This window comes from Betta splendens, chromosome 19, assembly GCF_900634795.4.
Source record: "Betta splendens chromosome 19, fBetSpl5.4, whole genome shotgun sequence".
NCBI classification, from domain to species: domain Eukaryota; kingdom Metazoa; phylum Chordata; class Actinopteri; order Anabantiformes; family Osphronemidae; genus Betta; species Betta splendens.
In genome coordinates this window covers 15,923,717-15,950,317 of record NC_040898.2, presented here as the reverse complement: position 1 = coordinate 15,950,317, position 26,601 = coordinate 15,923,717, and the positions used below count along the sequence as shown (strand labels likewise).

At 49.9% G+C, this 26,601-nt stretch overlaps 1 protein-coding gene across 7 annotated transcripts in view; it reads right to left on the bottom strand.

Moving 5' to 3' along the window:
- Positions 1–1,108: 1,108 nt before the first annotated feature.
- grid1b (glutamate receptor, ionotropic, delta 1b) overlaps positions 1,109–26,601 on the bottom strand; it is a 222,084-nt gene continuing 196,591 nt past the window's right edge. For 4 of the 7 annotated variants that reach the window (XM_029134793.3, XM_055504679.1, XM_041068550.2 and 1 more), the window contains 13 exons: positions 22,196–22,369; positions 20,532–20,693; positions 19,328–19,447; positions 9,607–9,708; positions 9,410–9,532; positions 9,252–9,326; positions 8,842–9,181; positions 8,294–8,432; positions 7,337–7,532; positions 6,813–6,979; positions 5,834–6,074; positions 4,901–5,039; positions 1,109–3,005 (listed from right to left, as the gene is read on the bottom strand). In XM_029134793.3, the coding sequence (XP_028990626.1) occupies positions 2,560–3,005; positions 4,901–5,039; positions 5,834–6,074; positions 6,813–6,979; positions 7,337–7,532; positions 8,294–8,432; positions 8,842–9,181; positions 9,252–9,326; positions 9,410–9,532; positions 9,607–9,708; positions 19,328–19,447; positions 20,532–20,693; positions 22,196–22,369 (2,424 nt within the window). In that variant the 3' untranslated portion in view covers positions 1,109–2,559. Of the gene's footprint in view, positions 3,006–4,762; positions 5,040–5,204; positions 6,075–6,812; positions 6,980–7,336; positions 7,533–8,293; positions 8,433–8,841; positions 9,182–9,251; positions 9,327–9,409; positions 9,533–9,606; positions 9,709–19,327; positions 19,448–20,531; positions 20,694–22,195; positions 22,370–26,601 lie in introns of those variants that run through there. The other 3 variants (XM_029134795.3, XM_029134798.3, XR_008693306.1) reach the window with 3 other exon arrangements.

Genomic DNA, 26,601 nt, shown 5'->3' with positions numbered 1-26,601 from the left:
ACACACACACACACACACACACACACACACACACACACACACACACACAGTTATCATCACGCCACGGGAGGCTGTTAAAGGGAAAATCCCTTTAATGGATTTTCCTCTGTGAAATCTATAGATGTGACATCCTGCAGTTGATCGTCTCATCTTTGAGTGAGGTGGGATCAATATCTGATCAAGGCTTCGACCAGATAGACGTGCAGGAAGCGAAGGTCACGTCACCTCCATTGACAGACGCTTCACTTGTTGGTTTCTCTCCATATTTGCTTCATTTCTAAACGTTTATCTGCAGCAGATGCAGCTCTGCCCTTCAAGTCCTCAAACCGCTGCATTTCTGCTCACATTCAGAGTTCACTGTTCTGTTATGTTCAAGTAGTGGTTGTCTTAATGTGGTGCTTTACATTAGTTTCATTATTAAAGGAAAACTTGACCAAAACGACCTCTGGTAATATTTAGGAATGAAGGGACACTCGATGGCTCCATAATCTGAGCCTGTGGCTCTGCCTGAAGCCGGCTCTGGGCTCTGCTGTGTTTGCTGGTTGCTCATGGGCAGCCTCGTCCTCCTCCATAGAGCGTAACTGGTCGGCGCTGTACTCTGACTCATGCAACTAACCACAAATATCTGACTGTGCTAACACACAGTAGAACTTGCCTTCTAAGTAATCTACAGCAGCACATTCGGCCTTACAATATTAGTGTGAGGGGAAACAATGGCGGACCGAGCAGTTGCGCCACAGCAGCCTGGCCCGCCCCTCTCAACATGGCCCCGCCCCTCCCGCTTGACCCCGCCCCCTTAACCCGATCGTTGCTGTAAACTGTGAAGTCGAGACAAAAAGGCCTCTGTCCTGTTTCAGGGTCTTTTTGCAGAGGAATAAATGATCATCTCTCTGCATAGATAATATGGAGGGTACAGAGTGTCCCTTCATTCTTAAATACTACCCATACATAACCCCCATTGAAAATCAGTGAAGTTTTCCTTTAATACATTTGATCACAATTTCTGTAAACAGGAGGAAACTGTAATTAATACATTAGAGTCAAATGATCCTAAACTCACTTAATAACTCAACGATCAAAGTAGAATCACTAGTTCCACTCACAAACACATGTGTAAACCACATTTATTTATTAAAGATTAGGAAACTCCAAGCAGCATATTCATAAATAAATCAGACCCTTCCTACAGACAGACTCTGAGCCCACAGCTCCACACTGACACATTGAAGTCTGTGGAGATGAACACGCTGGAGGGAGGCGTGAGCTGCGTCCGTCCAGGTCCAGACAGTCGCATGCTCACGTTCAAGCGTTTCCTGATCTCAGCACCGTCAACCATCTAACAGCCGCGTTCGTGTCCAGAGGATGAAGGCCGGCCGTTTCCAGGGGTCTGGCTTCACGACTCACCTCCCCAGGCTGAAGTGAGGATGGGTTTGGAGGTGGAGCAGGTCAACATCCAGGTGCTTGGTGGCGTCTAGTTCCTGTCTGAACGCACTCCTTCACTGAGTGTGGCAGTTGGACTGTTCCTGTGATGCTGGAGTCCACGCTGATAAAAGCAGAAAGGAAGCGTGAGCTGCGTAGTTTCTGTTCTTCTCTGTTTTTGAGAGGTAAAGAGTCCAGGGTTCAGCAAACACAAAGCTGAGCTCTGGATATGACGCGCTCCGTCACCCCTGCAGGTGAAAATGGCCTCCTGACTGACTGCTGGGCCACGAGGTTCCCTCCGTCACTGCACTGCTTCGTGTCTGTTCCTTCAGGTTAAAGGTGATGGAACCGCGTCAGTGATGGTTGTTGATGTCAAACAAGTTTCAAATTCAGTTGCTTCTCTTCTTTTTACCACGATCGTTGTTCGGCTCCGTGTGGAGAACCAGCTTCCTGTCAGTGAGTCTCAGTGAGGCTGCAACAACAACCACCATCGGCACCATCGGAACCTAAAGACGTGGCTCGGTCCACGACGCACCAACATCCTCTGTGCTTCCTCTGTTACGGCGACGTAAGAGAATGGACGTAGACTCCAGTTGGTAAAAACGTATATCATATATTTAATACAAATGAAAAGGTGATTATTCCGTCCAATGCTGAAGATATATAGGGTCGGTACAGAGGTGCATAACAGTAGGTGTCCAACACTAACATGTCCCTACAGCGGTGCATCATGGGTTTACATCGAGTTGTGGAGAGACATCGTTTCATTTCGGCACTTAGAAAACAATCACAATGAATTTTGCGTCATTGTTTGATATTGAACAAAATTTACAAAGCCATTCAAACAGTCATAACTTTTCATCGATGTATATATATATTTATAGATTTTTTTCTCATTTTGTTAGTTTTTTTACAACTCAACTTCAAAAATTGAGAATATTCAAAATACACTTTGACCTCACTTCGTTCTCTTGGTATTTACACGTATGTACAGAGGAAAAGTTGCCCCCCCCTCGTCTGAACAGGTAGTGGGATACAAAATCTTTTGTCTTTGTACATTAATTAATAATAATTTTCTCTAGAGCCCCGCCCCCCAGGACCCCCACCCCCCAGCTCTATATGGATGTACTGTGTGTGGCCTCAATGGCTTCGGGTATGGGTCCTGCGGAGACTGCCTGGTAGGACATTGGCATGGGGGTCTTGCCAGGGCTCTGTCGGAAGAGCCCCCCGTTGGGGGCCCGGTGTTTGCACTGCATGGTGCCGCTGAGCGGGTGGTGTGGGGGCAACGTGGTGCTGCCAGGGCCCTGGGACGGGGGTAGCGTCCTGCCTAGGGTCCCCCCATGGTGAGGGTGGGGAAGAGGAGGAGGCACCCCCTCCCCGGGAAGGAAGGTGGTCACAGCGAGGCCCGAGGGAGGGTAGTCCCGCACGGACTCCGACCCCGGCACCAGAGACTGGCTGGGCTGCATGCTGCCGATGTCCAGCGCAGAGATCTCGATAGAGGGGCCGGGGATCTGCTTGTGGGCCAAGTCCTCGTCCAAAAGACTGTTCATACGACGATGCACCTGTTCCAGATTCACCTCCTTGTCCTATAAGAGGAGGAGGAGGGGGGTGGGGTGGAGGAGGACAGAGGGAGACAGGGAGGGAGGAGAGGGGGAGGAGGGACACAGAGGCTGAGATTGGCGATGGGCCGGGTTCTCAGACTGGTCAAGTCTGCCGCTGTGGACGGGCCGTCATCAGCTGATGCGCAGCCTCTGGGCCACAGAAGCCAATTGGTACATGCACTTGAAATCAAACTTGGCCAGTGACTTAAAGGTTTGATGTCTGGAGGAAAACAATCCTGGAGCCAAAGTGACTGTGGAGGACTGAGGGTCTTTATTAATGACAGGCCTGACTCACAACTAGTGACCACGTGAGTCTGAATAGGATAGAACTACAGCTCAGCCGCGTCCTGAGCCTGGCTCCAGAATTAGATCCCTGTAACTCAGAGGTACGATGATATTAGTACAGTTATATTCAGAAGGATGCAGGCGACATTGAAACACACACACCAACTCTTCCCTCAGGTCAGATTCTAGCGTCTGTCCTGGACGGCTCCTAGCATCGAGTGACTGGAAACTAAACATGGGGGCTACATGTCGCTGGGGTGAACATGAGGTCACGATGAGGTAGAGCTGATGAGGTGTGTGTGTGTGTGTGTGTGTGTGTGTGTGTGCATACGTAGGTGTGTGTGTGTGTGTGTATGTGTGTGTGTGTGTGTGTGTGTGCATACATAGGTGTGTGTGTGTGTGTGTGTGTGTGTGTGTGTGTGTGTGTGTGTGTGCATACGTAGGTGTGTGTGTGTGTGTGTGTGTGTGTGTGTGTGTGTGTGTGTGTGTGTGTGTGTGTGTGTGTGTGTGTGTGAGTACGTGTGAGAGTATGTGTGTGTGTGTGTATGTGTGTGTGTGTGTGTGTGTGTGTGTGTGTGTGTGAGTACGTGTGAGAGTATGTGTGTGTGTGTGTGTGTGTGAGAACGTGCGTGCGTGCGTACGCGTGCAGGCGTGTGCTCATGAAGCAGCTCGGTGCTCTGTGGTCAAGTAGAGCTCAAAGTGAGTCTTTGTAGGAACCTAGAGGAACACAGACGCCCTGTTGATCCAGCAGGCGTGAGCAGCTTCTCCCTGATCCCTCTCACAGCTAATTAAAGCATCTCAGTACAGGTTATTGTTTCAGCCGACTGGCACCTCATTAAAATATGTTTTCAGCAGTGTCAAACTGGCAGCTAGCCTAAATAAATAAATGGCTGGGATTAAACCTCAGCCGCTCGTTAAAGACATACTGGTGATGCAAGAGGAGAGGAAGAAAACAACAGGCGTCTGAAAGCCTCCATTAATTTGGAAAACAAACAGCTCTTTTAATGAGGGCTCCCAGGGAGGGAGGGGGCGTAAATCGCTCGCACTCCTGCTACTTTGCAAATACTGCAACTGTTGAGTGGGTTGTGCTCAAGTGTGATAAGAACAGTTTCTGGTTCATTTTGGACTCAAGTGGCCTCTGAAACATTGAAACCCTTCGGCAGAGGATCCGTTGGGCGGCGAATGGGGGCCGGCGTGACTCTGAAGTGGAGCCCTCCCATGCTAGCATGTGGCTAAACGTTAGCACCAAACGTGATCTGAGTGTTACGTGACTCCTGGAGCCACAGGCGGATGCTGCACGGACACGCTGCAGCTGCAGAGCGTAAGTCAGAGGGTTTGTAATGATGCAGGCGTAAAAGATGAGATGGACCCAGAAGCCCTCATGGCTGCATCATCCACAGCTAAGAGTTCGTCCAGAGCATGAAGAGAGCAGTTTACGTCATGCAGCTGCTACAGAATCATACTTAACGTGTTTATTCAGAATGAAACCTGTAAAACACGCTGACCCGTGGTTCTGCTGTTACAGGATCAGAGCAGCCCAGTGACGGCACAGGTGAGTGGGTTCTGATTGATAGTTGCATAGGGTCTATTCTGACCTGTATCAATAGCTTCTGCTTCATCCCAGCCTCTCTCTCTGTCTGTCCAAATGTCCCTCCTCCCCTCCGATGAAGCAGTTGTAATGTCATTATATGTCAATGGACCAGAAACCCTTGCCAGTCTGTAATCCTTAGTAACCTGCACGAGATCATAGACAGTCAAGTGTAAATAAAAGGAGAGATGAGAGGAGATAGAGAACACTGGTGTCCACATTGACATATAATTAGCAATAAGACGTGACACAGTGATGGACGGGGATGTTGGAACAACTCTTATTGCTAAACGTTGTAAGTCTCTGCTCACACTTTAGTTTATGGATCCACGTCAAAGCTTCTCTGTCCGACTGAAGCTGCCGAAGGAGGACGTCTGAGCCTCCAGCCTGCGGAGAAGACACTGTGTCGCGTGTCTGCGGCTTCATAATAGAGGACTTACATTGTAGTACAGGAGTTTGATGCGGGTTCTAACTCATTACTGTACAAACGACACGGCGTTATTAATTTATCAGTTTAACTCAGTTTGTCCTTTGAAGAAGGTTTCACTCTATTAGCAACAAGTGTTGATCTGCCCCTGGAGTTTAGTGTGTCGGCGCCGCTGTGCTGCTTCTATCTGCCTCCAGATGAGGCGGTGACTCTGTAGCAGGCAGTGATGAAGTGTGAGGCTGCTTAGGGGACGTGTATTAGTGATGTTGCGGTGGTGGGTGGGGAGCGATGGACAAGGAGAAAAGAAAGCAATGAAGGGACCAACTTTGATTTCAGCATGTCCACCTACTCTGTCCTGCCTCACCGCCCTCTGGCGCTACGTCTAAGCCTCTACAGCTGGGTGTACTGCAGCTCCACTAAGTCTGGGCTCGCGTCTGCAGCTGGATCCTTAAAGTAGAGTGTGGCAGTGTCCTCCCCCCGCTGGCCCGGCCGCCGGGCCCTGTGCTCGGTCACCTCTTTGGGCTGCTCCTGGCGGCAGCGGTTGCCGTTCCACCAGGCCTCCAGGCCGGCCACCAGGCAGGCCAGCAGCAGACCGGCGGCCAGGATGCAGAAGATGCCGGCGAAGCTGTGCAGCTTGAGGGAGCGGCCGTCGGGGTGAGTGCTGGCGTGGCTGTTGAGGTCACAGCGGCCGGTGCGAGGCCACCACTTCTGCTTCATGATGTCCAGGTCTCCTTTCTCCTGCAGCTCCAGGATCCTGGAAGGGACCAGATTCACAGCTAGGTCACTGCAACGCAACACAAGCACCACTGGTCAAAGTGACTTGATGAGGTAGCCTGGTTTTAGATGAAGGATCCCTGGAGGCGGGGCTTCATGTGACAGAGGGTGAACAAAGCAGGAAGTCGTTCACAGGTTAATACTGGGATTTACTGCAGTCTGAGCCTAATTTGCTGCTTTTAATCTGTTCAGAATGAAGCTGTTGAAGGTCGGAGGATGCGGGAAGATGCTTCATGGCAGGATTATGTACCGCTGGCACATTGTGCCGTCCGTCCCTTAGGCCCAAGCAGATATTTAGGGATTAAGCTGGTGAACAAACACAGAAGTGCTGTGTTTGAAGAAAGTTGCTTTAATTTAGTAGAAAAGTAGATTTATCCTGACGAACAAAAGGTCCTCATCATTAAACCTTAATAGTTAACAAATAACACTGCACAAACATGGATGCAATGACATCATTTCTAAATGCAGCCTCACATCCTTAATAATAATGGTCATTTAAAGCCCAACACGATGAGTCAGAACAGACAAAGCTCCACACAGACAGAGTGGATTCATTCCAGTCACACTTAAAGTCTTCGCGATTCCTGAGACTATCGATACGCTGTGAATGATGCGGGAGTTGAATTTGGAACGAAGCGTCAGTGACCCGTGTGTCTGCAGCTGATCACTGTCAGACCGGACTGAACCAAGCTCTGCTCGTGTGGCACCACAGTCTTACTTCTGGGAGAACAGGTCCCTGTAGGGGCTGCCGTGCTGCATGGCGATGCCGTAGCCTTTGCTGCTCATGCTGTTTCCTGACACGGTGATGGTGCAGTCGTCGTCGGTCAGAGCCGCGTACTCCAGCACGGCCATGTCCCACAGGAAGGCGTACGGACTCTTCTTGGCCTGCAGACACAGAGAGCACTCAGCTCTTCTAGTTCTACATCAAAACCTGCTCTGACACAAACAGGAACGAGACTTGAGTTCTTATGGGAACACATCAGAGCTCAGCAGTTACTGCAGGGAGCAGTCAAAGAGTCTGAGGATGTTCATCATGCAAATGGCAGAATAACGGATCCACTTCACTGCACCCATTTGTCTCACGCTAATTTGTCTTCTGCTTTTTGGGAGATCAGTGAGTATAAAAATGCAAAGCAGCAGCACACTAATTGGTGAATGTGCTGCAGTGAAGCACTGGCTAAACACACATTTAACAGCAAAGAGGCTCAGAACTCCAACGTGACTCCTTCAAAGCGAGCAGACCTTGCGTATCCCCTCCGACGGGCTGGACACGGAGAAGTCCATGCCGCTGTTCTTGCTGACGGTCCTCCACAGCTCGGCGTAGGTGCTGTCCTGCTCTAGAGGGTTGGTTCCCTTGTTCCTGAAGTAGTCGTACACAGCAGAGTCCCTGACGGTGCCATAGTCCACGTCCATCTGCCGAGCCAGGTCCTGGAACGACCTGAGGACACAGAGGGGTCTAAGTGCTCTAACATCATCATTTTACACCAAGCAGAGACAAGCAAACGTTACATGACCACATACAGCACAGCTCAAAGGCCACGGGATAAACAGGATCCTGAGCCCAGTGTCCACAGGCAACGCATCCACACACAGCTGACGTGCAGGGTTCAAGGAGCCCCATTGCTGTACGTCACAGTGACGAGCACTAATGAAGCTTTCTTCCTGTTGTTACAGCGTTCTCTGATCACAGACACACACAGAGCCGGCGCCGAGAGGTTCTGTGATCTCCGTCAGTCGTTGGTGACACGACGACTTGTGTTCTCGCTTCTCTGCTGTCGGGATGCTGACTGGACGCTAACAGCTCAGAGACGTCTAACCACCGTCTGCTGCACGAGAATGTTCCGTTAACGTGTTCTAAAGGCAGAGGTTCGTCTTCACCTCAGCTGAAATAACATCAGAAACAGGAGGAGGAGATGAGCAGCTGGAGGAGCTGCCGAGAGAGGACGACGCTACATCACATGCAAATCTCCACCTCAGTATTCATTGGACGTCCACTGAATCAGAATGTACTCTAAATGAATCGCCCTCACAAAGTAACAAGCCCGAGCTCCGCTGATGAAAACGTCAGTTCGGATTTGATTCCCGGAGGAGAACAGATGAAGGAGGGTGGAGCAGGTTTGTCACTGCGCAGAAACAAGCAACGGAGGCAGACGTGGAACCTGAGGAAGGAAGCGGCCATGGGGCTCATGCGTGTGGTACCTTATGGCGTGGTCCATGCGTGACACCGTCAGGTACGCTGCCAGGTTGGCCGTGTACGAGGAGCACACGATGAGCGTGAAGAGCCACCAGCTGCCCATGACGATCCTCAGCGCCACCGAGGCGGCCACGCCGTCGCCACCTGCACACACAGCCACGGGTAAGAGTCCCAGCCCAGCGTGGGTGGGGGTCTGTGGGGGTCACAGGGGAGAGTGGAGCTCCTGCTCTGACCCTCAGACTCTTTACGTTGCTCCTGGGTCGACGCCGGAACCGCAGTGCAGCCGGTTCTGGCCCACGGAGCCCGGTGCTTCTCTCTAATCCCAGCTCTCTGAGGCTTTAGGTTCTTGTTTGTGTTTTTCTGTTGCATATTTCACATGTTACAAATCCTGCTGTGATTATTTTTCCCTCCTGTGCTGTTTCATAATCTGCTCCTAAATTAAACCTGCTTCCAAATCAAACAGGCATCAGGTTTCTGTGATTGATTTGTGCCAAACAGCTGCACTGTGACAATCCGGGACGCACCACAGAACCTCCGTGTTCCCGTCTCTCACCTTGCTGCACAAATGCTCCGTAGACGATCCAGATGGCGCTGTGCAGCGTGCCCGAGCCCACGCTGCTGGACGGCTGGCCCGGTGCATTCTGGGTAGAGCAGGAGCGCAGCGCCTGCAGCCTGTTGAGCAGGAAGATGAGCACCCCGACCACGGGGATGGCTGCGGCGATGCAGGCCCACACGGCGAGGTCGAAGGGCGCGAACAGGGAGAAGATGTTGATCTTCTCCTCAGGCTTCCGCAGCAGGATGCCCACGCTGTAGTCCAGGTAGCGCTTGCTGAAGTCCACCACGTTCTCCCGCTCCGGTGTGATGGTGATGGCCGACACGGCCAGGTCGGCTCTCTGCGGGACACAAACAGCACTGAGCTGGGCTGGCCTGGCCTCGGCCCTCGCAGACGCTCACACCTGGTACCTTGCTGATGAGGTCTCCGATCATGCCGTTCCAGGAGCCGTTGGGGAGCTGAGACCCGTACTTGCTGTCAGCCACCTGGGACAGAACATGGACCGAGTTCAGCAAGTTACACGAGCCAGGGCATGTGAGTGTGGTTCAACAGTGTGAGTCAGCCCCACCTGGTAGATCTCGTATTTGAAGCCCAGGATCTTGGCCAGGGCGTCCAGGACGTCGATGGAGAAGCCTTTGTACCGCTTGGGCTGCCCCAGGATGTTTTCTGCCACCATAACGAAAGGATCCTCCTGCCAACAAAGACCAGGTGGTGTGTGAGAGCTTGGTCCTCACCTCGCGCTCCGGTCGCTTCAGCTCCACCTACCAGCAGAGTCACCACTTTGACCGTCACGCCCTGCATGCCGTTCTCGATCCGACTCTCCTTCAGGCTGCCGTTGAGCCCGTGAACCGAGTCCCACGTCGCGAGCTGCGCAACAGGACAAAGGGAGACATCAATGAGACAGTTCTGATCAGTTTATGTTTTATCAGTGTGTGGTAGAATCCTGAGAGAGAGAACAGAGACATGGGAACAACAGGCGCCGCTCCGTCAATTAAGCAAATGCTACATGGCTAACGGGCCTCAGCTTTACAATGTATGCACTGGTCTCTCAGGGCTCCATGTTTGTAGAGTCTGCTGCTGCAAATTAGACGGGGACACGGAGGATAAGGAGGAAGCAACATCTATGTGGAGCGACAACAACCACTTCATCAGAACAAACCCAAGCATCTAATTAGGTCCCAGAAAACCTGCAACAATGAGTTCAGACGCAGATTGTTGGGTTCTGTTCCTATTCTGACATGTAACGCCTGAGTCCAGCACGTGATGATCAGGAAGTAGCAGCAGCTGAATCCCAGTCATCAATACCGACCAGGAGAGCAGATGATAATGGCCCATATCCACAGTGAGGTCTCTGGTTGTCATGAGGCGTTCAGAGGTGACAGATAAAACAGCGAGTCGCTGGGAAGGTGGAAAATGGGATTTTACAGTGGTTTAGAGGCTGTTCCTGCTCGTGTGACTCATGACAGGCCCACCGATCCAGCTCACGTCAGATGCAGAGCAAATCAGATCCAGTTAAACTGTGTCTGGTGGATCCACATCACGACAAACACAAAGCATTGTTCATCTGTGACAAATAAAGTCCAATAAGAGTCCAGATGTCATTATGGCTCATTGTAGGTTGGATGTACAACCACTGAGGTGTTTATGAGGTTGCATCACCTCTAGTGCTTGAAAATAATGAAGACCAATTCTGTTTAGACCCGAGTCCTAGCAATTATATTGGATTCCTAATAAAAACACACAAAACAACCGCAAAGAAACACAATACAGTAAATACTGTGACGTGCGCTCAAGCGCCTGACACACTGAGAGTCATATTTCCCAAGTGTTTCTCCACTTGCAATATTAATACAGTGGAAATGTTCCTCACTAAACTGTTGTACATTTTTCATTTTGTCCCTTTCTGCACTGAATCTCCAGGGAGCTGTTCTGCTGTTGTGCTGAACATCAACAGAACGGCTCAGGGTTCACATGAAGCACCTGGCAGAAGATACTGCAGCTTAATATTCTACGTACACCACAACAGTTCTGAGATTAAAGCGTTGTTTATTTTTTAGAGGTCTTTGTTAACGCCACGCAGTGAACAGCAGTGATGTAAGAGAGAAGGATTGTAGTTAAAAACAGGAAAGCTGAAGTCTGGGCTCAGAGGGAACGTGCATCAGTGCAGTGACGTCTCCCAGCGTGCACTTCCATCATTACTGAACACACACTGCTCGGTTCCTCCACAACAACAACAACAACACAGCCAGTGGGAGAGGAGGAACAGCAGCCATCTAAATGCAAATCAAATGTAAATCATACACAGTCTGTTCACATTACACTGCATTGTCTCAGCATCACACACACTTTGTCCTGTTTTTCCATCAATGCAAGAAAAGTCAAGATAAACAGAACCGTCAGAACACGACAAGGCTTCAGTTCGAACGCATCAACACTACGCCGCTTCCTTTGTTCACAGCGGCTTGTTGTCAATGTGTTCACTTAAACTGCTGACTGACTGGCATCACTTTGGTTCCTTCCCCCTTAACAACAGCTATTTATCTGACTTATTCATAAAGTAAGTGCTGCTATGTTGTACTCTTACACTTAGGACACACACACAGTCGTCAGTGACAGTCTGTCATTGTGAGAGAAGGACGGAAACGTCCTTCATTTGGTCTGTGAGCTGCAATCATTCATAAATTGTTGATCTTGATCTGTTTTTCTTGTCGAAAATATCATTATTGTAAATTTTCTTATGATACCCTGATATTTGGAGGCCATAGCGCCCATATATGAGAATAAGCAGTCTAGCTTTACACCATCTCAAAGCAGGAAAATAATCTGAGAGAGCAAAATCAGTGAGGAACCAGAAACAGGCCAGTGAAATGAAACGATGCAACGAGCAGCTCAGGACTCAGCACCATTCTACAGCAGCCCAGTGATCCTGACCCACAGCCCGGTTCTGATCCGTCTGCTGGAAGAACATTTAGCATCTAAGTGCTTTTTTTCACTGTGTAAGTGAAGATGTGCAATAACCTCATCTGCATCCACCATTCATCTGCTACCTACTGTATAAGTATGCCGTGCTGTAGATATGCACAATAGCTCCTTCCAAACTTAAAGATCACTTTAGTTTTTTTAAAGGTTTTTATTTATAGTCACCATTCTATCTTGTACAGTCAATACTGCTGTCTATTCTATTCTATCCTGTTTGTCTGTTGCCTTCTATCTCTTAGCTTCTGTAAACAAAGGAATTCCCCATTGTGGGGAATTATCTTATCTTATCTTATCTTATCTTATCTTATCTTATCTTATCTTATCTTATCTTATCTTATCTTATCTTATCTTATCTTATCTTATCTTATCTTATCTTATCTTATCTTATCTTATCTTATTCCTCTGAACACCCAACAATCAAATTTAAGTGTCTTTCTGTGACGCCTGAGCTGAATTCACCTGCTGATGAAGGGAACCAGAGGAAGTTCTTCACACATTTACATGATGATTGTGGCTTTCAGGCTGTTTCCACTCATTTTACTTCAACTTATTTCATATCTTGAGATGTGTGATTACGGTGCTGAATCACTAACAGCCAATTACCAATCAAAGCTGTTTTAAAGACACTGGTAGCTGTTTACACCCCACCTTAATTATTTGTGTCTGTAATGAAGGTAAAGAAATGATGAAGTGTTTTACACCTCGTCGTGCATCATCTGTAGCAGAAAACAGCAGGTGACAAATCAATAAGTTAAATCATGTAAAGTTAATGACACTTTATTAACTTGCTGTTTCAATAATTCACATAATCCTAAAACTAGGTCCCATCACATTAACTTTGAACATGACTCAGACCAGTTAGTAACGTTATTAACCCATCAATGCTTGGTAACGTACCCCCTGTGGAGAAACGTTAGCTCGGAAATGACTCTCCTCCTTCAGATGCTTCTGTTTGCAGATTATTCCAGTATTATTGATGTGATTACAATTTAGCCTACCTGAGGCTAATCTGATAGCACAGCACGCTAGCATCTTGTTCTGGATCCTTTGACCTTTGTGCCATAATATTTTATTTAAACGTTTTATTTTTGGTCCCATACTGTAGATTGTGTGTACATCAGTAAAAGTAATAACTAATAACAATGTACTTACCACCACTATTATTGTTGGAAGAAGAGGATTCAGTAACTTGGTCACCACTAACTGTTTGCCTTCAGAGGAGTCAGGTGGTCTCACCTAGACTACAAATGTCTGGACAGATTCTTAAAGACAAACAGACAAATATGAGATGAAATTAAAGCAGGACTGTAGTTCAGACGCAGATTGTTGGGTTCTGTTCCTATTCTGACATGTAACGCCTGAGTCCAGCACGTGATGATCAGGAAGTAGCAGCAGCTGAATCCCAGTCATCAATACCGACCAGGAGAGCAGATGATAATGGCCCATATCCACAGTGATGTCTCTGGGTTGTAATGAGGCTTCAGGGTGACAATAAAACAGCGAGTCGCTGGGAAGGTGAAAATGGGATTTTACAGTGTTTAGGCTGTTCCTGCTCTGTTTACAGGCCCACCGATCCAGCTCACGTCAGATGCAGAGCAATCAGATCAGTAAACTGTGTCTGGTGGATCCACATCACGACAACACAAAGCATTTGTTCATCTGTGACACATAAAGTCCAATAAAGTCAGATTCATTATGGCTCATTTAGTTGATGTACAACCACTGAGGTGTTTATGAGGTTGCATCACCTCTAGTGCTTGAAATAATGAAGACCATCTGTTTAGACCCGATTCCTGACAATTATTTGATTCCTAATAGCAGGAATGGACCCGGCTCAGATTCCGGCGCCGCTAACTGCAGCTCGTTGCGCTGACGTACGGCAGCCGTGGCTCCAGTAATGAGAGAGCGAGCGCTGAGGGAGCCTCACTACAGCATCAGCATGTTACAGAACCTGCACAGAGCAGGAACAGAACAGCAGGAGGCTGCTTCTGGTCATGTGGCTCCAGTTGGTTCTGGGTTCTGTGGCAGAGTGACAGGGTTCTTCTAAACGGGTCCTTTGTATCCTGAATGGTCGCGTTCCATTCAGACCGACAACAAACAAGCTTTTCACCTTCCCTAAAAAACTGCTTCAGGTGGGGGTTCCGTGCTGCTCAGCAGGAACTGGACCAGCAGCATATGCGGCTCACCTTGTATATGTGAGCACCATTTTATCTGAATGAAGCTGCTTTTGCTGAGACCTTTCTAGTATCTGTCCACTAACAAACCATGGTGCTGGAGAACAGGTCCGGTCCAAAGACCTCAGTGTTCGCCGTGTGTCATCAGAGAAGCCTCAGACAGGGAGCTCGGAGCAGACGCTGCCTCCCGTGGGGTTCCAGCATGTCCGACTATAACAGACCTCGAGGCAGAACCAGGACACAGGAGACTGGAGCGGGGAACGCCTCAGGAAGCCCTGAGGCAGAGCTGAGGAGAGGACACCTGGACCGTGACTCACCAGTGACAACACGGTGCGCTGCTTTTAATAAGTGAACGAGCTCCTGTTGAGATGAGCTCTTCAAACAGCATCTGTTTCCAGTCCTGCCAGTGTCACGCAGCCCAACTCGTGTCTCTTTATGGGACATCCAGGAGCTCGGTGGTCGTTCGGCGTTTCACGCGCCGCCTGTCTCCATCTCTGTGGCTTGAGGGACCATCATTAAGGGGAAAATATCTATGTCCATGTATTATGCACAGAAATTAGCACGCGGCGAGTTTTCAAATGCACAAATTGTTGTTAACGACATCAAATTACCTCAGAGATTTGAAATTAGCTGCGTCTCAGGCTCCAACATTTCTAATGGATTCATTTCAGACGGCCGCTAACAATGGCGTCCTCATTACGGACAAGGGGTAATTTCTATCCTCAACATGATAATTGCAAACCTTCTCAGCTCTTCAGTGAGAAACAGACAGGATGGGGAGACATGATGAGAACACACAGTGAGGAGACAGGATGAGAAGTCATAATGAGGAGACAGCCAACAGAATGAGGAGACAGGATGAGGAGACATGATGAGAACACACAGTGAGGAGACAGGATGAGGAGACAGGATAAGGAGACATAATTAGGAGACAGGATGAGGAGACAGCAAACAGGATGAGGAGACAGGATGAGGAGACAGGATGAGGAGACAGCAAACTGGATGAGGTGACAGGATAAGGAGACATGACGAGGAGACATAATGAGGAGACATGATAAGAAGACAAGATGAAGAGACAGCAGATAGGATGAGGAGACAGGATGAGGAGACATGATGAGAAGACAGGATGAGGAGACATTATGAGGAGACACGATAAGGAGACAAGATGAGGAAACAGCAGACAGGATGAGGAGACAGGATGAGGAGACATGATAAGGACACAAGATGAGGAGACATAATGAGGAGACAGGATGAGAAGACATGGTAAGAAGACAAGGTGAGGAGACAGCAGACAGGATGAGGAGACAGGATGAGGAGACATGATGAGGAGACAGGATGAGGAGACATGATAAGGAGACAAGATGAGGAGACAGCAGACAGGATGAGGAGACAGGATGAGGAGACAGCAGACAGGATGAGGAGACATGATAAGGAGACAAGATGAGGAGACAGCAGACAGGATGAGGAGACATAATGAGGAGACAGGATGAGAAGACATGGTAAGAAGACAAGGTGAGGAGACAGCAGACAGGATGAGGAGACAGGATGAGGAGACATGATGAGGAGACAGGATGAGGAGACATTATGAGGAGACACGATAAGGAGACAAGATGAGGAAACAGCAGACAGGATGAGGAGACAGGATGAGGAGACATGATAAGAAGACAGAATGAGGAGACATTATGAGGAGACACGATAAGGAGACAAGATGAGGAAACAGCAGACAGGATGAGGAGACAGGATGAGGAGACATGATAAGGACACAAGATGAGTAGACATAATGAGGAGACAGGATGAGAAGACATGGTAAGAAGACAAGGTGAGGAGACAGCAGACAGGATGAGGAGACAGGATGAGGAGACATGATGAGGAGACAGGATGAGGAGACATTATGAGGAGACACGATAAGGAGACAAGATGAGGAAACAGCAGACAGGATGAGGAGACAGGATGAGGAGACATGATAAGGACACAAGATGAGGAGACATAATGAGGAGACAGGATGAGAAGACATGGTAAGAAGACAAGGTGTGGAGACAGCAGACAGGATGAGGAGACAGGATGAGGAGACATGATGAGGAGACAGGATGAGGAGACATGATAAGGAGACAAGATGAGGAGACAGCAGACAGGATGAGGAGACAGGATGAGGAGACATGATAAGGAGACAAGATGAGGAGACATAATGAGGAGGCAGGATGAGAAGACATAGTAAGAAGACAAGGTGAGGAGACAGCAGACAGGATGAGGAGACAGGATGAGGAGACGTGATAAGGAGACAAGATGAGGAGACATCAGACAGGATGAGGAGACATGATAAGGAGACAAGATGAGGAGACAGCAGACAGGATGTGGAGACATCATGAGGAGTCAGGATGAGGAGACATGAGGAGACAGCAGACAGGATGAGGAGACATGATAAGGAGACAAGATGAGGAGACATAATGAGGAGACAGCAGACAGGATGAGGAGACATAATGAGGAGACAGGATGAGGAGACTGAAGCGTCCTGACGGACGTACAGAATGTTGCATGGAGCAGAGTGACCACCTCACATCATGAGAAATAGAACCCGTGTAAAGGACAGAAAGGAGCTGGTTGGTTCGCAGCGTTCCTCACGCTGGACGCTGCTGAAGGACTCTCTGATAGTGGAGGGAATCGGCTCTCCATCTGATTAAAAACAGCCATTCCCTCAGTCCCTCAGGATCGTGGCCAACTGCATAATGACTTCTGACACACATTCAGTTGCTGACGCCGGTTGAAGAAGATGGAAAAAATAAGAAAGATCTTTTTTCGTCTTTGGTGGGAGGACGATTTACAGACAACAAATTGCTGGGAAGACACATCAAAAGTCAATGAGATGGGGAAGTGAGGACAGATAGATGGAATAACACACGGGGGAGTTGTGAAGGACCAAAGAGTTTCCAGCAAAGAGGGAAATAACATTTCAATCTCTATCAGGTCTGATCTGGAGGTGGGAGGCGGCGCCGCTTCATCTGTGAGAAATGGTCCAGGGAAGCGTGGAAGCACTGAGAGATGGAGACGCGATAACACCAGCCTTCAGGGAACGAGGGCGAGACAACATCCACCTGCACCACGTTCCCGTCAAACGCTGGGATGAAGCCACGCTGCTAGCCGTCTCATCCAATCCTGCAGAATCCCACGCTCGCGCTTTGATCAGACAAACAAGAGTTCAGGCAGATTCATTTAGCGTGTGTGTTATTAGTGTGAAGGAACCACCTCAGTGACGCTGAGCAGCACAGAGGAGTCCTATAAATACATGAAATGTGTTTGGACTGAACTAAAGGCGTGTGAGTGTGACGACGGGAGCAGCAGCTTGAACCAACCATCACACGCAGAGTGAGGATGAGGAGGACCCTCCTTCACCAGGTTCCACCGCGCTCCGCCTCGTTGGGGGGGGGGGGGGGGGTTGTTTGGCAGGTGGGGCCCTAGGTTTCACCCCACAGGCTTAGAGTCCAACCAGCACCACGGTACCAGAGCAACGACACACGTCGCTGAAGAACAGCCCCGACACGCGGGTGGACCCGAACCCTGGGCCTTGAAGCCAAATTAATAGTCAGCTCCATCAGACAATAAGTGAAACACGCCTGAAGCCGAGGCTGACGAGTGAACGTGGGAACGAAGTGTTTGATGCTACAGTAGTTAAGCTGAGGAGAAGTCAAACACACACAGACCTGAGCTCCAGGCGCCGCTTCCGCCGCTTCCTGCTCGTGTCTCGTTCCCTGTTGTTCCCTGTCGCTGTATTAGTATTCACGGCTCTCTACCTCTACGACTGTGTTATTATTCACTGGGTCGTTCAGAGAAAATGAGTGTGCTGCTCCTCACACAGACGCTAATGACAAATTAAACTATTACACAAATGACTTCTCCATTATCCAACACGTATCTCACTTCTGCGTGAGGTCAGGGTGACGCGCTGGGACACGTGTGGGTTAAATAAGGCTGTGGGTCCACTCCACCACAGAGGCTGGAAGAAGACACGCTAGCAGGTCTGCACCACATCACACACTGGGGCTCATTTCTATCAACTGTGAAATAAGCAAAGCCAGCAGGAAGAGATGATGTCATTACAAACAGCAGCGTTATTAGACAGTGATCATGTTCTGACAGCAGCAGCCTGAGGACTCCCTGCAGCACAAACAACACATCTAATGAACTATAGACAATCTAATGCAGATTACACTGATTAGGCCTAATGACACGCTTGGCCATCGTGCCTTAATACACAGACACATTATTATTATCATTAAGAAAGACAAAGCAGAGAGCCGCCACGCTGCACGGCCTCATTGTCATGGAGCTCAGTCTGGGTTTGTGCTGCGTGGTCACATGTGGGGTTGTGTTGCTTCGCCACGCGCTCCCGTCTCTACTCGCCCACTGTGGATTCAGGTCCAGCTCCACGCGATGACTGATGACATTCTACTGCATCAACACCAACAGCAGCCTGAGCTGCTCCACAGTACGAGGCAGCGCTGTGCGTCAGACACATACGAGCTCAGACTCACAAACAGAGCAACAGCTTAATATGTGGTTGGTGCCTGGATTTGTTCTCTGGGAAAGACCAGCTACAGAATCAGAATGTTATGATTCCTGGGGCCGTTTTTGTATTTCCTGTTTTATTTTGAAGGACTACCTGTTTCAGCCAGATCACACCTGTTTCTTATGTTATCTCCGGTTCACCTTATACACCTGTCCATAGTTAGTATCACCGCCAGTGTTTAAGCACCACCTCAGCCAGCAGTCAAACGCCAGATTGTTGTGTGTAGACTCACCTCTTTCCCGCATTGCCGTGTTAGTTTACCTGGATCCTGACCTTGTTCCTGAACCTTGTTACTCCTGATTCTTGCCTGCTCCTTGTCTGTACCTCTGCTACGATAACCTGGTAACGTACCTTTGACCCGAGACCGCCTGATCCTTATCTGTACCTCTGCCGTGCTTACCTGTTGACGACCTCGCCTGTTTTTGGACCTGAACCTGCCCGCTGCCTTTGTACTGTCCCTGAAGCTTCCTCGTGTATGCACCTGCCTGACCTGACCACGTTTGTATCAATAAAACCTGTCTCCAGCTAAACTACAATCTTGTCTGACGCTGTGCATGTGGGTCCGACATCTGCCTAAACCCGACACAGAAAAGCCTTAAACCACTGATGCACTGAACATTTGTCTCATTAATTACTGTTCTGCACTTGGCCCACACCGGTTCCACACAGGGAACCTCACGGTGGACGGATGCAGCACCGGCGCTGCCTCCGCCCCCTGGACCCGACTCAGCTCAGTGACCTTTAGGCTTCAACCCTGGGAGCCGCCACTCACCCTCTTGATGTCTTTGCCGAAGGTCTCGCTGAAGCTGGACCCGAGGATCTCGAACTGGACGTGGGAGTTGGAGCCGCTGTCTTTGAAGTCCATGGTGCCCGTCAGACCGGTGATGTTTCCCTTAAGGAGGCAGAGGCACAAAGGATTCAGACGCTGCTCCTTCAGCCTCCTCCCCAAGCTCCATTATCTGGTTAACACATCAGCAGCTAGCTGTTTTATAAGAGACCGGGATTAAAGCTCGTGCAGATGAAACGTGATCCAGACGGAAAGAAGACAACAGGAGACGAACAGCCTGATCGAGGTCTGCAGAGGCCGTCGTCACCGTGACCTTTAAGCTGCTTCCACCACCGTCACGCATCATGGGCCCACGACAGAACCAGAACCAACACAGGCCTGTTTAATCAATAGATCTTTAATTAAGGAGGAGCTTCATGAACCAGGCTGACAATCTGTAAAGTGGAGCAAGCCACGGATGTCGTGTAAACTCATATCATCATCAGCGCCGCGCTGCAGAAAGGCCACGGGTGAAATGTCAACTCATGACTCAAATCAGTTCCCGTTAGGGGCAAAACAGGAAAGCATCACCACGGGACAACAAGCTGTCAGCTGCAAAGGTCGGCTCATCGTCACCTGGACCCAAACCGAGTTTGACGACGGCGCTGGTGATTGGTCAGGCATCCAGTCAGTCACCTGAGTCTCAGCCATAAACCACTCATCAGTAAAGTCATTACAACCCCACGTATCCAATGAATGAAGGTGATCTGAAAAAGCCTGAAAAGCCCCAAAGCTGCAGACGATGTGTGTAGTGGTTAGTGGAAACCAGTGAACTCGGTTCTTCATTCGTTCAGATGCTCTGTCAGAGGCAGAACTAACATCACAGCACGTCTGCAAACAGAGAAATCACGCTCAGTAACGAGCTCAGAGACGTCAACACTCACAAATCAGACCGAGGAGACTCTGACTCAGATCAAGGTGGAGGCTGTTTATTCTCAGATTTAGATTTAAACTAATCCTTAACGTTCTCTAAACACATGAAGGGTTATTCAACCAAGCTGATTCAACATGCTGAAGCTGAATGTTGAAACACCACGGATGAGAGCAAAGAGGATCAGTTCAGCAGCCTTCAAAACGCTTCAGTGTGAGTGTGAGCTGCCTCTTCTTCATATGTGACGCCCGGATGGGGTGCACGCAGCCAATACAGTACCTTCTGGATGGTCTCCAGCATGGACCAGCCTCCGTTCCAGGGCTTGGTGGACTTCCTGATGCAGTTGAGGCTGGCCATGCTGTGCCACTTCCTGTCCTCCAGCTTCCTGTAGAAGGCGTTGGCCAGCATGAGCACGCTGTCGTACAGGTAGAGGTTGGACACCTGGACAAACAACAATGGGAGAGTAGATAGTAGTAGTCAATGCTCACGGGTCCTTCAGCCTAGTAACATCGAACTCGTGACCAGGAGCCAAGACACAAAGGTCAGAGGTCAACACAGGGTAACCCACGGTACAGAAACCACTAGTTCATCTGCCTTCTAAACGGAAGCAGCTGCTAGTGTTAGGTTGCCCTAACCCTAACCCTAACAGACCACATTCAGGAGCTAAAGCTAAAACCCAGAATCTGCTGTCAAATGACCTTCAGCAACAGGAGCAGAGCCTGAAAAGCATTCAAGTAAATCATTAAAATAACTGCAACCTCAGTTTAAATCATTTGTGTGAGAAATGCTTCAGAGAGGACGGGAACCTCATGGAAACGCATGGAAGCTCCCACCAAACACAAACAAGCCTCAAGGAAAGCTGATGACTAGTAGAAACGGGGCAGAGACAAAGGAGAAGAGACACAAACAGGACAGGAAACGTGTGTCAGGCTGAGTTACAGTGATGGTTGGGTTTGTGTCTCCTCCCGTCGCCGGCCTTTAGCGAATAAGGGCGAGATCGGTGGACTTTAAGTGACGCTGTTCATGTCAACCCACTGCTGCTTCAAGGGGAAGCTGCTGAGGTCAGCGATCCAGGAGCCGGGTCGGACCCGCACAGACCCCGCTGGCAGCAGATGCTCCACGCTGCAGGTCTGTTCCACAGCCAGGGCTCAGTGCAGTGTCCAGTGGGTGCGTGGGTGAAGGAGACGTGAATGTGCTCATGAATTTATGGATCTCAGTCCAACCACCAGGTCCACTGAGGTCCACTGAGGTCCAGTGAGCACATGTGGAGCACATGTAGAACACACCCCGACCTGCTCAGCGTCCCTGAACACAACATCCCACGCTGCTCAGTGAATAACGAGTCAGTGAACACAGTTTTCTGCTCCATCAATTAATCACTTCATTCCTCATTAATCGTTTGAGCTCGTAAAGGACCACATTCAGCCGGAACAGCTGCGTTCATTGACTGAACTAATGTAGAAATGTTCCAATCAAATAAGCTGAACTTTTACTCTTTAGTCTTGACAACACTGGGGTTAAAGACATCAGGTCTGACAGAGGACACGGTGGAACCAGGAGAAGAACAGTCAAACTGAGGCGTGAGTCAGATCAGGCAACCAATTATTCCACGTTTTCCTGCTTCACCACAGCACAATAAAAGAAAAGCATGAAGCAGATTCATTATGTGCAGCTCTGTTTTAGTCAAACGGACTAGGGCAGATGGCCGCCCACATCCAGTCTGGTTCTGCTGGAGGTTTCTTCCTCGTTAGAGAGGGAGTTTTTCCTCTCCACTGTTGCTGTCAAATTAAAAGCTTGCTGTATGTGGGATTTGTTGGGTTTAGTTGTGTGAGGTCTTAAACCTTACTTTGTAAAGTGCCTTGAAATAACTTTGTTGTGATTTGGCGCTATATAAATAAAAATTGAATTGAATTGAACTATGAAACGGTCTAACGGTCCGGTACCTCCAGGTTCTGCAGGTATCCCTCCTGCGGGTCACACAGCAGCGATGAGATGCGGTGGTTCTGCCTCATGCATCGGTTGCTGCTGTCCCTCCACAGAGGGAAGATCTGCCGGATCACCGTCATGCGGCCCAGCGCGCTGTGGGTCAGCTCCAGGATCTGGGTGTCGCTGATCTCCTGCCGAGACAACGGGAAGAGGAGTTAGCGAGCAGAAACCGGACCGCACGTCGATTTCAACCACCGAGCGCATTCAGTGCAGCACCTGATGGATACTACAGTGTTTACTTCCTGGCAGATTAATGAAGAGCAGGGATCAGGCTGTTTTCACAGAAAGAGAAACTCACAGCCATTAAAGCTTCTTTTATTGATGCACATGTTTAATTGCTCTGATGCAGAGGAATCCAATTAATTTCCAGTGAGGAGTAATTATAGATAGGCTCAATCTACGTCTAAAAGCATTACACAAATCTATGAATAACATTAGGTGTATTGTGTTTTATGGGAGCAAACGTAATTACACAGCAGGTTTCTCTCCGCTTTGGCCCGTTAGCACTTAGCGTTAGCGTCCGCCGGCTGCTTCCTCTAACATGGAGCGACTGTAGCTGCTGGTTCTCCAGCGTCGGCCGCAGCTCTGAGCCGGAGGACTCCCAGCTTCTCACCGGCTCCGTAGCAGCTTTGGCCAATTAGAAATCAACCATTGCTGGTAAACAGAATTCTCATGGACTCTGCTTATTTATTGAGTTTGGAGGAGCCGCCGTGCTGTCAGTGCACGGCTTTAAAACCCGCTGATTGCAGGTCCTGTAATTGCTGCCAACACATTAAATCTGTCTGGTGAAAAGTGTTTGCTTTCGTCCTGTAGTCGTCAACACAAAGACACACGGACGCATCATTTCCTTCCAAAGCCCAAAGATGTTTGTGACTTTAATAAACAAGTGGCCACGTTGCACAGAAACATTCAGCGAGAGGTGCAGTCGAAGACATGTTCCACGAGTTCTCATGTCAAAGTCCAGATGGGGGTTCTGGTCCAAACATCCCTGCAGTTCAAGACCCACCCATGAAGAGGAGCTGAACAGGCCTGCATCGTCTGGTCCAGGTCCCGGTCCTGGTCTCGGCCCTGGTCCAGGTCCTGGTCCTGGTCCCGGTGCTGGTCCCAGTCTGGTCCTGGTCATGGTGCTGGCCCCGGTCCTGGTTCCAGTCCTGGTCCCGGTCCTGGTCCAGGTCCTGGTCCCGGTGCTGGTCCCAGTCTGGTCCTGGTCATGGTGCTGGCCCCGGTCCTGGTCCCGGTGCTGGTCCCGGTCCCGGTCCTTGTCCCAGTCCTGGTCTCGGTCTGGTCCTGGTCCCGGTCTGGTCCTTGTCCCAGTCCTGGTCCCAGTCCAGGTCTCGGTCCTGGTCATGGTGCTGGCCCCGTTCCTGGTCCCAGTCCTGGTCTCGGTCCTGGTCTCGGTCTGGTCCTTGTCCCAGTCCTGGTCCCGGTCCTGGTCCCGGGCCTGGTCTTGGTCCCAGTCCAGGTCTCGGTCCTGGTCCCGGTCCTGGTCTTGGTCCCAGTTCCCATCACAGCCAGGCAGAGCAGACACTTTCAGCTCCTCACACAGAACCAGGCTGCACCTGATTTCTGTTGCTCACTCCACTTATGGATGTGAGTTGTTGAGACGGTTCAGCCCTTATCGACTCTTCACACTTTGACAGACGTGACACTAACAACACACTTGACGGTCGGGTCAGATCCAGAAGTGACCTCCTACGGTAACAACATAATGACTCCACAGAGGTTCGATACCTCTGACTCCCAGTCAGTCCGTCAGAGCTGAGGCCTGAAGAGTGTGACACCTCCAGCAGATTTTAGTGGAGATCAGATGAAACGCTCCATTTTCTAAATAAAGTAAACTCTGTTTATTATCAGCGTGACTGTGTTTCAAACTGACGTGTTCCTGCTAATCTGCTCCTGGAACAGCTCTCCGCTCTCATTACCTGCAGCCTAACAAGCCATTAGCTTTTGTTTTGTTCCTGTGCAGCGATGGGGAGAGATAAAAAGAGCACAAAGGAAGAAACAGAGACACAGGACGCGGGACCAGCGTCTGATGGATTCAGCTGTCGCTGCAGACGAGCCCTGAATAGCTGCACCTGCAGCAGCTCTAATGTGACCTGAAGGTGCTTTTTGTTCACGTGTCATTAGCATTTCAAAGAAACAGACCTGTGTCTTTTACAGTTAGAGCCAGTTTCCACTGGGCCACAGCATCCGCTTCCCCGCGGATACAATACAAAACAAAGCGATGACTTTACACAAAGACCAGTTTGTGAACTTAGTTCTTTTCCTCCACTTCGCAGCAGAGCCGTCCGGCAGTGGTTGGAACCTGCAGCTTCAGCGAAGAGGCCCAGCTCCACCCCGCTGCTGTCTGACGACTGCAGGTGACCTGGTTGAACAAGGAAAGGGCCACTGTAGCCTCAACCAGGCAGTCAGTCAGGCAGCTACTGGTGACAAGGCCGCGGACCAGCACCGACCGCCCCGCTGAGGAGCCGCCCCCTCCACCCAGAGGCTGCAGCGCCCTCTAGTGGCCCGGAGGAGGCACGGCAGCAGAAAGCAGACCAGTGGAAGCCGCTTCTCGGCTGGGAACCAGGCCTCCCTCGCCTCTGCTCATAGCGTAGAAGCAGCTCAGCACAAACCCAACTTCTAGTTCATTTTCACATCATGAAAAGCGTGAGCGGCTTCATTGTGTTGATGCAGACGCCGTGTGGATTCACAGCTGTTCCCTCATGTCTCACCACTGGGCTTCGGCGCCTCCTCTCAGCTCTGCTTAATTAGCTCACATCACTCCTTCCGCCCTCGTTACTGTGTTCTCCATCCTCTCCTGTCTCCGTGTGCTTCAGTTTGCTGGACGTGCAGGGAGAAGTCTGGTTCCGTACATGGGTCCTTTGGGGAGGTTTAGGAACGACTGATGTATCAGTCACAGGCACAACTCGACTTCGTGAGCTTGATAACAGTCAGAGCTGTGACTGGAATGACGTTGCAGCGTGTTTGTGACCACTGTCGAACGCAGGCAGGAGCCGATCAAGGCTGCTCCACGCACGACAGCAAATACTAATGATTCAATGAGTGTTCTGTTACGTGTGGCTGCAGACGTCTCTTCTCCTGGTCTAAACGCTGGGTGGGAGAGAAGAAAAGGAAAGGCGCTCTGCTGACAGGACACGCGACATCTCTGCGGTGCATCCAGGACACATCACACGACGCCGGGAGGAGGAGGAGGAGGAGGTGACGAGCTGTCGCTTTCACCTGCGCCGCCACGCGTGACGTCTTCTCTGTGCAGTAACAGCAGCTTCTACTTCTGCTTTTCACTGGGTGCGGGGCTGTTATATGAAGAGTTGTGTGTAATGTGATGGTCACTGCTTAAAATGAATGAGTGGGACGAGGCCTGGATAATAAAAATACAGTAGCATCAGCCTGGCGACAGCTGATAAACCTGCAGGATCTACAGCAGAGCTGCTCATTGGACTCCACTGTAGAGTGCATCAAATGAATTGGCTGAGTTCAGATGTGTATATATGTGTATAGCCAGTAATAAAACCTCATGGAGGCAGGAAATCAAAGCACAGAGCAGCGTAACACACGGAGTCACATGTTTAATGTGATCATAAACATGTTCAATGTGCTCAAAGACCAAAGAGACGCCGGGAATAAGCAGCTCTGGGACTGTGCGCTGCCTAATTAGAGTGGTTAATTAAAAGGCAGAGTATAATTAGATAAATGATGACTTTGAAACAAAGCAGAGGATTTTAAGTGGATTATGAGGTTGGTACAAAGCTGGAGGTAGAAGAAGAAGAAAAGGGAAAATCTGGCACTGGAGGAGCTGTGAGCCGTCAGCTGATGACAGCTCCCCCTTCTCCCTCTGAATTATGCTGTTAACTCCTGTCAGCTCAGCTAATTGCCTCAGAAGATGTCTGGATATTGATACTGGGAGCAGCGTGGCAAATTAAACAGGAAAGATAATTTAACCAAAAACAAGCGAGCAGCCGCTCGGCAGAGACGTGGTCACAAGCGCAGCTCTGCTGCCACGGCCTCTCACCTCCGACATCCCTTTAGTCCCATATCGCAGAGGAGGCGCCTCCTCCCACACTGGTGGAGCCCCGACATTGCGGAGAAGGGACCTCCTCCCACAGAGGAGGCGCCTCCTCCTCCCACAGAGGGGGCGCCTCCTCCCACACTGGTGGAGCCCCGACATTGCGGAGAAGGGACCTCCTCCCACAGAGGGGGCGCCTCCTCCTCCCACAGAGGGGGCGCCTCCTCTGTGGCAGGAGGAGGCGCCTCCTCCTCCCACAGAGGAGGTCCCTCCTCCTCCCACAGAGGAGGCGCCTCCTCCTCCCACAGAGGGGGCTTTGGACAATACATTTTTTTGGACAGTGTTCAGACGAGGCAT